This window comes from Centrocercus urophasianus, unplaced genomic scaffold (genome assembly GCF_019232065.1).
Source record: "Centrocercus urophasianus isolate 14NV4802_14NV808 unplaced genomic scaffold, USGS_Curo_1.0 seq_878, whole genome shotgun sequence".
Lineage (NCBI taxonomy): Eukaryota > Metazoa > Chordata > Aves > Galliformes > Phasianidae > Centrocercus > Centrocercus urophasianus.
This window is the reverse complement of record NW_024885508.1, coordinates 4,518-20,302: the sequence shown is the minus strand read 5'-3', so window position 1 is coordinate 20,302 and position 15,785 is coordinate 4,518. Positions and strand designations below refer to the sequence as shown.

The 15,785-nt window shown below is 50.0% G+C and overlaps 1 protein-coding gene and 1 long non-coding RNA gene across 2 annotated transcripts; both read left to right on the top strand.

Moving 5' to 3' along the window:
- The first annotated feature begins 7,364 nt into the window (after nucleotides 1–7,364).
- On the top strand, nucleotides 7,365–12,534 carry LOC122171231 (borealin-like). The gene is given in 10 exon segments (XM_042838646.1): nucleotides 7,365–7,519; nucleotides 7,521–7,680; nucleotides 7,961–8,001; nucleotides 9,562–9,637; nucleotides 9,949–10,082; nucleotides 10,755–10,834; nucleotides 11,080–11,178; nucleotides 11,366–11,492; nucleotides 11,910–11,996; nucleotides 12,336–12,534. Coding segments are annotated over 10 exon segments (993 nt in total). The 5' UTR covers nucleotides 7,365–7,375; the 3' UTR covers nucleotides 12,381–12,534.
- Nucleotides 12,535–13,586: 1,052 nt separating this feature from the next.
- On the top strand, nucleotides 13,587–14,098 carry LOC122171230. The gene is made up of 2 exons (XR_006171938.1): nucleotides 13,587–13,727; nucleotides 13,830–14,098. It is a non-coding gene; the product is annotated as an uncharacterized LOC122171230 (long non-coding RNA).
- Nucleotides 14,099–15,785: the final 1,687 nt, after the last annotated feature.

Below are 15,785 nucleotides of genomic sequence, written 5' to 3'. Positions count from 1 at the left end.
GCACCTTCTTCAGTCAACGTCCACTGCTGCACCGCAGGTTCCCCCACAGCTGCAAGTGGAGATCTGCTCTGTGCGGTGTCGTGGGCAGCAGGGGGATGGCCTGCTCCACCGTGGGCCTCTCCTGGGTTGCAGGGAGCTGCCGCTCTGTGCCCGGGGCACCTGACCTCCTTCTGCACTGACCTTGGTGGCCGTAGGGCTGCTTCCCTCTCATGTCTCACTCCTCTCTCCCAGCAGCATTTTTGCCCTTCTCACATCTGCTCTCACAGGGGCACTCGGCACCACTCATGGCTCAGGTCTGGCCAGCAGCAGGTTCCTTTTGGAGCTGCCAGGAGCTGGTTCTGATCTGATCTAAGGCAGCTTCTAGGCTCTGCTCACACCCCTGCAGTGCCCTGCTACCAAAACCTTATCACATAAACCCAATACAATTCCCCCACTGAGAAGAGCATACAGAGCAGTCTACAGAACCTCAGTAATCATTTTAGAAGAGCAGGAGCAGACGCCTGGAAAAGCTCAACTGGATGTCAAGCCTACACACAGACAGGGGGAGCTGATGCACCGTGTCTAGGGTACGTGTCCTCCCAGTGAGCTGGAAAGCTGAGAAGGAATTGCCTCAGTGCCCCAGCCTTGAGAATATTAAGAGGTGCATAGGGAATGGAGGAGCTGGACTTTCTTCCCTTTCTTAAAAATGGGAGTGATATTTTCCTTTTTCCAGTCAACAGGGATTTCACCTGCCAGCCACAATTTGATGGAGAGTGGCTTAGCAACCTCATCAGCCAGCTCCTCTAGGGCCATGGGATGTATGTCGTCTTACCCCATTGACTTGTACACATTCAGTCTCACGAGGTGGTCTTTGACTTACTCTGCTGTTACAGTGGGGGGGATTTTGCTCCCACAGTTCCTGCCAAGAAGTTAAGAGATGTGAGGTTCAGGGATGTGAGAGACATGAGAATCCTGACTGCTAGTGAAGACTGAGGCAAAAATCTCCATGAGTACCTCAGCCTTCTCCATGTCTGTTGTAGCCAGTTCTCCCTTCACAGTTATCATAGAGGGCATGCTCTCCTTGGCCTGTCTCTTCTGACAAAAGTACCTACAGAATCCCTTCTTGTTTTTTACATCCCAAGTAAAGGGCAGTTCCATCTGTGCTTTGGCTTTCATTATTCCATCCCTGCACATCCATACAGAATCCCTATATTCTTTCTGGACTACATGTTTTTGCTTCCATTGTCTATACCTGTCCTTCTTATCCCACAGTTTGACCAGCAGGTCCTGGCCAAGCTATGTTGGTTTCCTGCCTCCTCTGTTTGTTTTCTTCTACTGGGGAACAGAGAGCTCTTGCACTCTCAGAAAGGCATCCTTAAAGAGTAGCCAGCTTTGTTCCACTCCGTTGTCACTAAGACACAGCTTCCCAGAGGATCTCACCCAGCATCCATTAAGTAGTCTGAAGTGCGCTCTCCTAATTTTGCTTTTTGCCAGGCCTATCCATATCAAGATGACATTCTACCAGGGCGTGTTCACTACTGCCTAGGGTGTCTCCAGTCTTAACCTCTTTCATTAGCTCCTCTAAGTTGGTGAGCACCAGGTTCAGAAATGCTTCACCCCTGGTTGACATGTCTAATACCTGGACCAGGAAGTAATGCTTAACACACTCAAGGAGTCTTCAAGATTGCTTGCAGCCTGCTGTATTGTTTTCCAGTAGACATTTGAGTAGTTGAAATCCCCTATCAAGATGAGAGCCTATGAGTATGACACTTCCTGCAGTTGAAGCAAGAAGGCTTCATCCACAGGTTCCTTCTGATCAGCCTGTAGTAGACCACAATCACTAGATGTCCTTTATTGGTTCAGTCCCTGATTTTCACCCACCGACTCTCAACATGATCCTGACTGTTTCTCAGAGGCAGCTCTTTGTCCTTTATCCACCTCTTAATAACATAGAGGGCAAATGCCCCACACTTCTTTCCCTCCTATCTCTTCTGTAAAGCTTGCAGCCCTCCAATCATCATGCTCAGTCATGTGAATCATCCTACCACATCTCTGTGATTACAATTAGGTCATACGATTCTAACTGTCCCATGGCTCACAGCTCTTCCTGCCTATTACCCAGGCTGCATGCTTTGGGGTAGAGGCTAATAGCTGGGTTATTGGCAATGTTATGTTCTCTGAGGTGTCCTCACGAGATCCTTTGGGACAATTAAGAGATCTTTCCCTGCTGTTTCCTAAAGTGAGAGTTCCCCAGCACTCAGAAAAAAATCACACAGAAAAAAAATCCCATTCCCCTGTTAGAAATAGCCAAATAACTTATCAGGACAGTATCTCTGATAAAAGCAGATTTTATTCACAATTGCAATCCTGTAAACAGGAGTGTGGGTACACAGACAGTATTACAACTTTTAAGGTCTATTACCCAACCCTTATATTGTTCTCCCCTGGTTTCTTCCATACTTCAGGTTCACAAATCTTCTTGATGCTCAACTAAACATACAAATACTGGCTAAACATAATTTTTTGCTAGCTAAGCATATATTGCTAATTATTTAACTTCTAACATTTGGTCACTCAATGACTGAGCCATTATTTCTGGACATCTGCTCGTCCTTGGATACAGACAAGTTTGGAAGTAGGATAGAGAGAAGTATCATGATGCCTGCCTGTTGCATGCCAACCTACCCACAGAGTGGGTAGCCTTGTGTGGAGGCCCTGGCCTAGGATTTCTTATCCAAACAAAATAGCTTTACAAAATCCTTTCTAGTCCATAATACTATACCCAAATTTATTTGCAACTATTACAGTTTTACAAGTGAGAATTAATCACATTATTCAACAATATTTCTAAAATATGTGACTGAAATATACAATTTCTACTTTTTCAAACCAGCTATTTCTAAGGGCAAAATATACTGTGCTGTACTTCTTCAGGTCAATTTCCTTTTTCGATATCTAATGCAGAAACAACATACCATTCCTACACTGCCAAATCTAGTTTAAAGCTAGATCATCAGTCCAGCCAACTTGCTTCCAGGAACTGTTTTGCCCTTGGTCCTGCTCAGTTAAATTTCATCAGATGCCCACATACCTGGTCTCTCAAAGGTCTTCCCAAGATCATGAAACCATCCATGCAGTCGGCCATTTAACTGACCTGTTCTCCTCCTTCCTTCCAGGTCCCAGCCACCATTCGGAAGGACAGAGCAGAACACTGCTTGCACTGCCCTGATGGAGACCAGCTCAAGACGCCTGGGACAGACGGGCTTAGGCTCTGGTGGCGCATAAGCCAAGTTTATTGTTGTTACAAGCATTTTATATCTTTTTGCTATGCGAGTATACAATACCTAAATCAGATAACATTTATGCAGCTGACAGCAATACATCATTATTTAATTAACTCTTTTGTGTATTATGATCAGTACAGAGATCAAAAGGTGTTCTCTTCACAGAACATGTTCTGCTCTTGGTCACGGAACGAAGAAGCTGTAACTTATGCTTGCCAGTCTCACATGACAGTCCTTCCCTTTCAGGAAGGGCCGCATGTTCCCTGTTTGACCCTTTCAGGCCAGCCAGGTCTGTTTTGCTTAACAGTCTTCCTCACTGCCCATCTCTCCAATGTCTTTCTAGGGCATGCAAAGCCTCTTACTATTCTGCAGTTTCCATGTTCCCTTCTGAGACCCAAGCCAATTCAATGTCCCTCAGGGAGGAGTCCTCAGTCACTAAGACTCTTGGCCCTTTTTTGTTGGTTCCAGTTTTGATGTAATTCTGTTCCCAGAAAAAGTCCACTCCAAATGAAACTCCTTAAAACCAATGCGATATCAAGGATAAGGCTTCTCATTCTGCTAATTTCATCCTTCCTGGACATCTGCTCAACAAGTTATTTTCATAGGGCACAGCTTCCCCCCTTGACACCCCTCTCTTCCTTCAGGCCCTTGAGAGACTTCCAGGTTCCAGAGTTCACCACATCCAAAGGTGTGGACAACTCAGTTATTACAAGGGAGATCCATCTGGGCACACAAGTCAGCCCTGATGGGCTGTGGGCATTCCGTCTCTGTTGCTGCCTGATCCAGGGCTGAAGTCTGGTGTTCCCAGACAAGAAGTGACTTGTGGAACAAACTCTAACCACAAAGCAGTTATAAAGCAGGTGTGTTTATTTGGTGCCGGGTGCAGGGGGGACAACTCCTTTCTAGCCTGTGCACCAAAAGCAGATAAACATCTTTATTTATAGAAAGAACACAAGCATATTCATGCTATTTCTAAGGTAAGGAGTGGTTATTACAATTAATTCAAGGAATTCGTTACAATATTCCACGCCCATTCTACGCCCCAAACTCCACTCCTAACTAATGCTTCTACACATGCAAGGTGCCTCCTGTTGGTCGCTCTGGTGATCATGGGGATGGAGGCTGTATGTCATCCTTGCAGTGTACTTCTGACCCTGGTGTAGTTTGAGGAAGTGTTTCAGCTTTCGGTTCAGTCTCTAGGATGGTTTCAAGAATGTGACTCCTTGGACCAATCAGCAGGATCCTTGGGTTACATGCTCATGCTGACAAGTGAAATGTGCTCATAGCACAGGGCTGCGCAGGAGCTGCTTCTGTTCTTGTTGAGGTGCTAAGCAGACACCAACTCACTCTTCTCCAGTCTGTGTGGAGCGTGCAGTTCCTGTGTGCCATGCAGACCCCTGTGGCATTTCTCATGTGTGGCTTTTATTTCTTCTACCTTTCAGCTCAGCCCTCAGAAGGATGCTGTCTGTGGTGCTGTGACCAGCTAGTCTTAAGGAGAAAAATCCCTTAGGCAAACAATCCTAGCCCCAGTTTGTGCAGAGCTGCACAACATGACCCAGGGACACAAGCACGCCTGCTTTGGCTGTGTGTGCGCCCGACAGCTGCAGGGAGCACAGCAGAGACGCAAGCAGAGTAAATCCATGTGCAAGGCTGCAGCTGTCACTAGTGATGAGGCTGCTGAGAGCCAGGGGCTAGGGAGCAGATCCACTCCCAGCAGTGACACCTCTCACTGCTCTGCTACTGTGCTATCACAGTGCTCTGGGCTAATGAATCTGTTGCTTTGTACAAGAGTCCCCAGCTGCCAGTACAGGGATAGTGACTTGGTAAAACACTGAGTAATAGGCTATCATGTTATAAGAGACCAAATGAAATGATTGCTTGTGGGAGACTGATTGTATTGGCAAATTCCACTGAGAATTAATGCCCATGCTTACCATTTTCCTGGTCTCAGTATAGCAGTTCTTTTCATGATTCATCTCAGCACTTCTTGAGCATCCATCCTAGCCATTCATACTGAAGGAATTAGCAGGAATTTTATAAAGAAACTTCCTTAGACATTGAGCTAATAAGCATAGATCATTTGGCTTTTGTTGTCTGGTTTATCTATACAACTTCTTTCTGAGAATCCTGTCTAAATTGTGCTGCAGTCTTCTGATATATTTACTGTCTTTTGTACATTTTCTTGCCAAACTGAAATCTGGAAGAAAGTAGTTGGGAAATCATATCTTAATCTTATCTTATCTTAAAAAGACTAGGAAACAGACTTTGTTTCCAGTGAAACAATTTGTAATCTAAAAAAAGTCTGATTAAAGAAAGGGAAGGCACCACTATCTTCAGCAAAAAAATTTCAAAGCTTATAGTTTTTGTGTAACTCCATTTTGGATTAATAAAGATAAATGCATTGTCTGAAATAATCAAAACAGAGCACAGCAGAAAGCACTTGCAAGACTGTAAAAGGAAATTTGAGTTGACTGTCTTGTCTCCTGCAAATTTAAAGATTTAACATACTTGCTACATGACTTCCTGGCTCTCATATGCTATAGTATCTTATTTGGAAATTGGTCCTGTTCCTGTTGCTTTCTTCCTTTCACAAGCCCTTTGTGATAACACAAGCCCCATTGGTTTAGCATTGTGGCAGCCAGACCTTGTGTTCAGAAATTACTGTAGAACAGATCCAAATCTGTAAATGCAATGTTGGCTTTTATACTGAAAATCACTTCTTCATGATGAAGGGAAGCTTATCTTCCTGCTCAACTCATTTCCTCTGAGCTTGAGTTCTCTACATTACCATTGTCATTGTGCAGCCCTTCCAGCGTCGCCAGGTAGATTTTAGGGAGACGCTTGGGGCTGAGCGACTTAAATACCTGCTGGTGACAGTACGCCAGCTTACCGGATGGCCGGCAGCATTTCCCCTACCCTCGGCAACGTCTGGCTCGGCCATAAAGACGTTCCTGGAACAAACCATTCCCCGCTAAGGGATAATAGAGCCGACAGCCTCAGGTAGAGGAACTCACTTCCCTGGGAAGGTGCATGAACAGGTTGGGGTATCCCAGTGGTGTGGGAATTAAGTGATGTGTTTATTTTTGGCTCAGAATCTGTGACAACGCCGCATGGAACTTTAACATTGTGCGTTCTCGCACTCTGATTGGTTAAGAGACAGACTTGCAGCTAACTGGTGATAGACACACAACTGTAACAACCTGGTGAAGGCCTCAGAACAACCACTGTACTGTCATGCTCTCGTGAAAGGCGCGGAGCAAATGCACAGTGTGTGTTTTTCGCCAGCTTAAGGGCTTTGGGGAGTGTTGGGGGGATGAGCTCCTGGGGATCTTTGGGGGGGGGGGGGAGGGGGGGTGTCTTGGAGCATTCTGGGTATTTAGGGAGGGTTTTGGGGAGGTGTGGGGGCATCCTTGGAAGCCACCACAGAAAGACCGACCACATGCAAGGACGCAGAACCCTGGTGATCTCAGGGAAAGTACTGAGTACTAGCGTGCCGTCTGGTTCTTAACGCTAGGATAGCGCACAGGGTTATTTGCAGAAACGGGAGAGCCACCGTTTGTACCAAGCATCGAAGTCTGTCGAAAGGCGTCTGTAACCGGCAGCCAAGGCCAGCTCTGTAGCTGCGAATTCAGCAGCCCGAGAAGCACGTCACTTTTAGCGCAGCTCGTTTCCCTTCATTCAGCTCATCTCCGAAAGCTCCTCCTTGCCCGCGCCCCCAGCCCTGCCCGTGGAGCCACGCCACGGGAGGCAGCAGGCGCCGGTAGTAACGCTCCGCGTCCCGCAGGCCCTGCAGCGCGTCGGCCGACGACGGGCAGCGGGGCCCGCGCCGCAGCAGCTCGGCCAGGCCCGGCTCCGCCGCTCGCTCCTCGTACGGCAGCAGCACAACGGCGAGCCGGCCCTACCCGGCCCGGCCCCACCGCATCCGCCGTCGCTGCCATGGCGCAGCGCGTCATCACGCCACGCCGCGCTCCGATTGGCTGCGCCGCCGCTCGCGGAGCTCCGATTGAACGGCGGGCGCGCGTCGGGCGGCGGTTGAACGCGGCGCGAGCGGGCAGGGCCGTCCCGCCGTGCGGGAGCGGTGCTCGGTGCGCTCGCGCTGTTCCTCGGCCCTCATGGCTCCTGCCCGCAGGAAGGCGGCCGCGGGCGCGCGCGGCAGGAAGCTGAGCGCCTTCCTGAAGGACTTCGACCGGGAAGGTACGCCGCGGGCGGGCCGAGGGCCGGGCCGAGCTCCGCGCTCGGGCCCGGGCCGCGTCCGACGCCGCGTCCGACGCCGCGTCCGTCCCCACAGTGAGGAGCCGGGTCGAGCAGCTGAGAGCGAACGGGGAGCGCCTGGTCAAGGAGATGGAGAACCTGTACGACGTGGAGCTCCTCCGGCTGCCCGTGGCGCTCCGCGAGATGAACTGGCTGCAGTTCTTCGGTAGCGGCGGGGGGCGTGGGCGGAGGGCGCGGGCGGGCTGCCCTGGAGCGGCGCTCGGAGGCCGTCGCTGAGGAGCGGTGGGACGCGGCGCGCGGGGCTCGCGCGAGCACAACGCGGGTGGGCGCGGGCGGGTGCGCCGCCCCCTCTGCCCGGGGCCGCTCGGTCGCCGCCGGAACGCCTGCTGTGCGCTGTCCGCTCCTGCAGCGGCGTTACGGCGCTGCGGGAGCTGTCCCGGCTGCGGACCGCAGCGACGCTTTCAACCGAGATGTCTTCTTTCTAGCTGAAGGGGGAAGCCGGAAGGTCCTGGAGGAGGCGGTGACGGTAGGTATCCGGCGCGAATGGGAAACTTTCCCCGGCGCGCGGTGCATTCCTGGAGGAGACGAAGGCTTTGTGTATCCGCAGGAGCGCCGCTGCGATAGCGCGGGTTGTGCACGTGGATCTGAACTGCATTAAGGCTTAGCGGGAGGAGATGCTGCAGTGTCCCCTGCAGGGTTTGCGTGCTCGTGCTACTCCTTGCCCGGCTTTGTGGGCCTGCTTAACTTCACGCTAAGGGATCGCCGAGGTTGGAAAGGACCTTCCAGGTCACTCCCAGAATTCCTGGATGGTCGCGGTTTCCCCCCTGAGCCCGTTGTGTGATCACCCCAAGCCGCTTACTACAAGTGGCATCAGAAGCATGTCATGTGGAGGGGGCCTTTCCTTTAAACATCCGGTTTGAACTGGATGAATCAGTCAAGGTGCTGAAAGAAGCTGTGCTTCAGTGCTGATTGTTTACGAAGCAGCTCCTCAAACTCTCTCGCGTGCTGTTGAGCCAGGCCCCAAATAATTTGTGCCTCCCTAGGTCTGCTGGGGCCGCGGCCTTTCCTCTCTTCAATACTTGTCTAACCTCTCAGGGTTCTGCAGGAGTTTGGGAGGGGAGTTCCGTGGCACTGGGAGTGTCCACTTCTCTGAGTTTTCTCCTGAGTTCCTCCACACCCTCTACCAGTCGATGCTACCCAGCTTTGGGGAAGATCCCCAGTCGATACTGATAACGAAAAGCACGTTCCGAAAACGTGACACTGTGAACAATGAGATTGTGTTGGTTGGGACGTTCCAGAAATGTCCAGAAACTTTGAGGGGGGGAAAGGAAAAGCAAGGGAGGAGGGAAACTCGAAAACCTGTTGAAACATCTCTCTGCTGTTGACAGACTCCCTGGGAAGGCATTGGAGGGCATAAAAGCATTAGCGCCCTCAGGAGTGTAGCTTTTAAGGCTTAAACCATGCCAGATTATATACAGACAGCAGACAGGTGTGCCAGCTGTGCTTTGAGGGCTCTCGCCCATGTACACCGTACAGCAACGGGCTCGCTCTGGGCAGCCTCTGCCAGAGCGCCTCTGCCAATCCTCTCTGCATTTTAGCATTCTTCAGGGATGGTCATGAAGGAAAAAAAGAACTAAATGCGATATAATCAACTCTCCATTGGCTTCTCCATCATCACAAACGGTGATCGCTGTTCCCTAATGAACCAGCCCTTCTCTTCTCTCCTGCTATCTGTAAGGTTGCTCTGCTCTCCTGGAGTCATTTTGCGGAGCCCCGCGCCAAGAGGGTTTGCTCCTAGGCCTCTGGAAGAGCACGCGCCTCTCAGTAAGCTGAAGCATTGCTGTGGTGTTGAGCAGCAGGGAGTAGGTGAAGCATGCTCACAGCTGCCCAGCAAGGCATGCTGGTGCTGAAGGGCACGAGATCCATTGTGTCTGGAATAACGAGGAAGGAATTCGTTTGAGCACAACAGAAGAACGTAAAGATATTTTTGCTGTGAAATAGTTATAAAGATTTTGCCTGCAACTTTGACTCATCACAAACTCGCAGTACTGATCATCCTGACAATATTATGACCTCTTAATTCTAGGCAGACTTGGGAATAACAGAAATAAACAAGCTGACAGCAGAATTTATCCAGACTCCTTTGAAAATCATAACGAAAGGTCAGTAGTTAACATTCTGTGAATGCTGATTTGGTTCTTAGCTACAGCCTTCGCTACATTTACAGATAGGGATGCCATTCTACCTTTACTCCTGCAACCTGAAGTAGTTTTACTTGCCTTAATTAAAGCATTCTGAATAATTCACAGCCGTGTTCTTTTTATTGTTGTCATCAGAATTCAGAGTTTGGAAGCAAGCTGTTGCCAAAAGAAGCTTGTAGTACATTTCCTTACCTTAGCTAATGGTCAATTATGCCTCGTTAGTTGTTTTTTTTTTTCCTGTCAACTTGAGTAGTGCTTTCTCCTTTTCAGAGAAAAATCTAAACAGGGTATTGAAGCTACTGAAGAAGCAGCAGAGGTTCCTTTGCTTCCTCCGGCAAAGAAAGCGAAACACGATGGCCAACTTCTGGAGCAAGCAGCTGCAAGTACTTATCCAAGAAACGGAAAGGTAAGCAGCTGCTCTTTGTGATGGCTTTTATTCCCGGGATATAAACTATGTACCGAGACGATGTTGATGCCTATGGTGGGACAGCTGTGCAGGATGCTCTAAGGGTGACTTTGAAAAAGCTGTTGCCTCCTGATCGTTCCGGTGATGCTGCAAGCTGGCTTTCATTGGCAGACAGTGCTGTTACTTGTGGCGAGCAGTGACTGCACTGCAGGTAACCTCTGCTTTTATTCCTGTTGTACTTCTGCACATGAGAGTCTCACCCTTCTCATCTGAGCGGGTGCCTTCAGCGTTGCTGTATGCAGGGAGTGATATTCCCTAGAGCAGAACAGTCTGGGCCACGTTGAAAATATTTACCAGCAGTGCTTTTCAGCTTTGTAGTTTCTGAGTTCTGCTGTGGGCAGTGGTAAATACATGAACCGTCTTGAGTCAGATTGGAAGTTAAGGTGGTCTGTTATCCTCCTGAAGTTCTGCAGCTGAGCTTTGGGGAAAGGATATGAGGGTAATACTCAAATGGGGAAGGTCTCAGAAGGTTGTCCCGTGGCTTGTGTCAGACTCCCGTGCTGCAGGAAGGAGCCTCCTGAGCCAAGCTTTTTGTATGGGAGCATTTGCTTGGTGCAGACTTGGCTGTCCCGGGAGAAGGAAATGACTGACTTGGCAGCTAATGTTTTTCAGGTGAGGACGTCCACTAAAAAAGCACCAGCGTCCAGGAGCAGAAGAGCTCCTTCACCAAGAGTGAAACGCATGAGTCAAAGGTAACAGCGACGAGTTTTATGGCAGGATTTCAGAAGCAGAGGGTAAAATTGCGGTGCTAACGTAGCTGCTGAATGGGGTGGTGCGTTGCCCGGCAGGCTGGGTGGTGTGGGCATGGCGTGCCGTAGGGTGATCTGTGAGGACCCTGGGTTGTCTCATCTAAGTCTTTGGTAAGACAGTGCTTACGTGTCCGTTAAAATTATTCTTCTGAGAGCAGGGCTCTGCTTACATGCTTCCTTTTAAGCAGATCAAGCAAAAGCAGCTTTATCACTCCGGCTACTGGCAGAAATCTCAATCTCTGTGCTTGAGGAGGCGCCTCCATCGTCACACCCAGGTTTGATTCCAGGTCTGTATTCTATTGCATTTCTCTGTTAATTTCTTACACAGAGGAGTGCCTTGCTGCTTGCTCCTTACATCTTGGTTGTCTGTATGCAGAATATTTTCCAGCAGCACTTTGAAACTGCAATGGAAGACTTTTGGTCCAAGTGCTCTAAGAAATTGCAGTAAAATTCCTTACCTGTTGCTTTTTCCAGTGTTTTCAAGACGCCGGGTTTGCGCACACCCGCAGTAACTGAACGTGTTTACACCATCTCTGCTAATGGCAGCCCCCTTGCTGATGGCAATAATATCTTCATTACCGTTCCTGTTGGAGGAGGGGAGGTAAAATCAAACTTGAGTCTGTAAAATCTATGCAGCAAGGAGAGCCTGTGCCTTCTTGGGGCCTTATCAGTTTCAAGGGACTGCTGTTCATCCATTCTCTCCCGATTACTTGTGTCACCGCAGCTTATCAGGAGGTAAATGTTGCTTAAAAAGAGCCTGAAGAAGTTCTTAGTCAGCAGTGGGAGCTGTCTAAGAATTCTGGTCTAAGCAGAATGCAGACTGTGCTGTGCTGTGCTTCTGCTCACAGTGCCGCGTCAGCACACCAAGGGCAGTACGGGATGAGCTGGTCAAGCTGCGTGTGGCTCTTGGCATGTACGCGGCCTCCTAGTGTGCATAGAGTTTTACTTTTGCTGCTTGTAGCTGCTGCAGCGAAACAATCAGGAAACCTGAGATTTGGAGGTGTTTGGCTTCTTGCAGAGCATTCGTTTAACAGCAAGTGATCTGACCAAGAAGAATCTTCTTCATCTCAATCCAGAGGCACGAGGCATTATGAAGAAGCTGTCTGTAAGTCTTTTTTTTTTTTCTTTTTTTTTTTTTCTGTTCGAGATCTGAAGCTGTAATGCAGCATTGTCTCTGTCCTTAATTATTGTCCTTAACTGTTAAGCTACTGAGCTGTAACAGAAGCTTCTTATTTCAAGTCTTGTATCTTAGCTCCTACCGCTAGTGAAGAAGCAGCATGAACTGGGAAGGGAAGGAGGGATAAAATTTCACACTTGTAGAAAAATAACTATTGTCAACATTTTGAAAAACTGAATTGAAACTAAAGGTGTCCTCTGTTCCAGGTGGAAAACGGAAGTGTGGCTGTGTGTTATAATCTCTTGATGAATTGCTCTTTCTTTCTAGGTTCGTCTTGCACAAGCTTGTAGCAGTGCAAAAACTCATAGGTGAAGAGCAATGAATGTCAACACCTTTTGTAAATGTGGAACTACTATAAGCTACAAGTACATTTTATTTGGTGTCTTGTAATTCTGTGAGCATTCATTTAAACAAAACAAAATAATAATAATAATAAAAAAAAGAAAGAGCAAAGCAGTTAAGACCAGCGCTGTATAACTGACAAAGCTGTTAATATTCAAGCGTCCCTTTCCAGCTGTCAGAGTGATTTGGTTGTTGCTGGCATGAGTCACAGCTACCTGGCAGCTACTAGCTAACCAATATTCATCACCCAAATTCATTTCCCATCCTGTTTGAGCCCTGTATGCCTCCAGGGAGTGGGTTAGCAATGGTTCTTTCCTCTGCAGTGTATTGCTTGCACACACTACTAAAATCGCTTCTGCAACCTACGTGGCAGTAGCGTTTGGCTTAACTCGTGCAACCTGCTGTAGGGAACTGCTTTGGCAAGGGGTTGGACTCGATGACCTCTGGAGGTCCCTTCCAACCGCTACGATTCTGTGGTTCTGTGACCCGCCTGGTGTCCAGGAGCAGCTCCTAGCTGAGCTGGGCAGCCCCGAAAGAGGGGCGCTGATCGAGGCGAGCTGGAGCCTGGCAGTCAGGCGTGCGCCTTTGGTTCTTGCTTTCCTCAAATCATCATCAGCTGAACCCGAAGTCATTCGTCGCACCAAAAACGGCGGAGGCACAAAAAAAACCGCGCATCATCCCGCCCTGAACACCGCCGCGCACCCCCGCTCAGCGCTTTCCCGGCGGCACGGATGCGACCCGTGCTCGCCGCTCTCCAGGAAGGCCCGCACGCAGCGGGGCGGCGCGGGTTCGGCATCGCCGCGATCCCCCGCGTCCCCGCCCTCCTCCTCCCGTGGCCCCGGAAGCGGAGTGGGCGCGCGGCGACAGGCATCAGCGTGGGCAGCCGGGCCGGGGCCATCCTGGACGCGCGCGGTGATGACGCAACGACGGCGCGACCGCGGACAGAAAGGACCCCGCGAGCGGTGCCCGCCCCGTTCCGCGGGCCGACCAATGGCGGAGCGGAGGAGGCGGGGCCGAGCGCGGGCTCTCCGCCAATGGCGGCCAGGGGGCTGCCGCAATGGCGCTGGCGGAGACGTGGGGCTCCGTGCGGGGAAAGTGGCGCTCAGACGCCCCGCGTCCCCGCCGCCGCCCTGTGCCTTTGGGACGCCGGGCGCTCAGGGGAAGGCGGCGCGGGGGCCCGTCCGTCCCCCGTCGGCACCGAGCCGTCCTTTGCAGTCGCCGTTCGGCGGTCGTCTCTCTGTCGCTCTGTGCGTTCGTCAGTTAAATGTTTACCGTTCGTTTCTCGGCGTTCTGCCCGCGGTCGTTTCTGCAGCTCAGGTAAGCCACCCCGTCCCCGTGCCCACCGCCGGGTAAGGACAGGGCGGCGCAAACAGAAGAGACTAAGACTAGCTGCACAGTTTTGAAAACTCTGCTCTGCAGACCAGCTGCTCGATAGTGTCCTGCTGACACGAATCCTGAACTTGTCTGCCCTCAGAAAGTCTTCCTGGATGTTCCTCGAAGGTTGCTAATATTCTTGGCGCTCTTGGCCTAGGTGAATTTAATTGGAAAACTTCCACTAGCTTAGCAGGACTGTCTTCTTATTTTCCATATGAAAGAACTGGATTAGTATTTTTCTTGCTCTTTTTTTTTGGATTTTTCTAACAATCTCAAAAGCCTGTAAAGCATGGCTTCCTGATAGCTTTCACACATGTTCTTTGACTCTGTGTATTTGCCTTTCATTTTCATGTAATGCCTTTCATTTTATTCTGAGGATCTGCTCGAGGCACTGCAGCAGTGCAGTGCACGCTTACGCTCTCAAACTCCAGGGCCCCTGTATAATCAATGGATATCAAGATTTTATAATCACAATATAATCAAGAGAGTTAGGCAAAGTAGACAATGATAACAAAAGAGAATAAAATGAAAGGCTTACCCTTCAGCTGAGCTCACCACAAAACACCAAGAGAGGTGATCTCCAGAAGAGATCCTTCCCCTCTGGTAGCCAGCTCTTAAATAGGTCTAGGAGGGGTGGAGCCAGGCTCCACCCCTTCCAGCAGCACAGGTGAATTGCCTTCACCTGTGCTCCTCTGGCTGACTCATGGTTCGCCTCAGGTGATCAATCAGAGGTTCAGGCCGTGACTCTGCAGTTCCCATACACTCCATCCCTTCACGGCGTGAACCGATGATCAGGTTAACAAAAGGGTAAGCTTTCTCTAATACAGAGATCCGGTATATCACGATGCTTATACAATTTTATCATGACGTGTGTTGGTACAATTCAAGACGAGTGATGATTAGTGGATGTCTATATTCTTGTATGGGCCAGTGCTCGATGATGTGACTGGAGGCATGAGGTCCTGAGGTGCAGGTCCGTTCTATGTTCCATCAGTCCCATGCAGACCATCACCAGGTGTTGTACGTGATCTGACAGCAACACTGGAATGCTTGGTGGCATTTTATTCCTTCCAGTGGTCCTGAAGGCTCACAGACTCACGGGGAGTAATACAGATGTTTCACAGGTACCAGGAGGGAAGGTCTGCTCTCCAGGGCAAGATACAGGCCATATTTCTATCCTGGATCAACACTTCCGCTTGTACTGGGGCACGTCCTGGCTGCCTGTACCACACCTTCTGGCCAGATGTCTGCGGCTGCATAACAATATCAGGCACCAAAGGAGGTGTCCTGATCTGCCACAGGGACATGATGGGGGTCCCTTTAGCAATAAAGGGTTGAGGAGCGGGTAAAAGGGTTGATGGAGCGGGCATACAAGTAGTGTTTGCCAGTATTCCCTTGGTGGCAGGAACGAGCATTGAGATGACCAGGAAAAGCCATCTTATAAATGCATGGCTGAGAGGCTGGTGCAAGCGCAAAAATTTTGGATTCTTTGATCATGGGGCAGTCTACTCGGCACCTGGCCTGAGGTCTGCTGATGGGAATTGCCTGTCTCCAAAAGGGAGACGGATACTTGCCCAGGAGCTGGCGGGACTTGTAGAGTGAGCTTTAAACTAGATAGGAAGGGGGAAGGGGATAAAGCCAGGCCTGCTAAGAGAGCAGCCTGGGGAACTGGTATTGGGATTAGGTGAAAGGCAAGGGGCTCAGCTGAGGTGCGTCTACACTAATGCACGCAGCATGGGCAACAAACAAGAAGAGTTGGAAGCCATTGTGCAGCAGGCAAACTATGACCTAGTTGCCATAACGGAAACATGGTGGGATCGCTCCCACGATTGGAGTGCTGCAATGGATGGCTACAAACTCTTCAGGAAAGATAGGCAAGGAAGGCGGGGTGGCGATGTGGCTCTCTATGTTAGGGAATGCTTTTACGCTACTGAGGTTATGACTGGGGACGATAACGTTGAATCCCTATGGGTAAAGATCAGAGGAAGGGCTGACAAGACA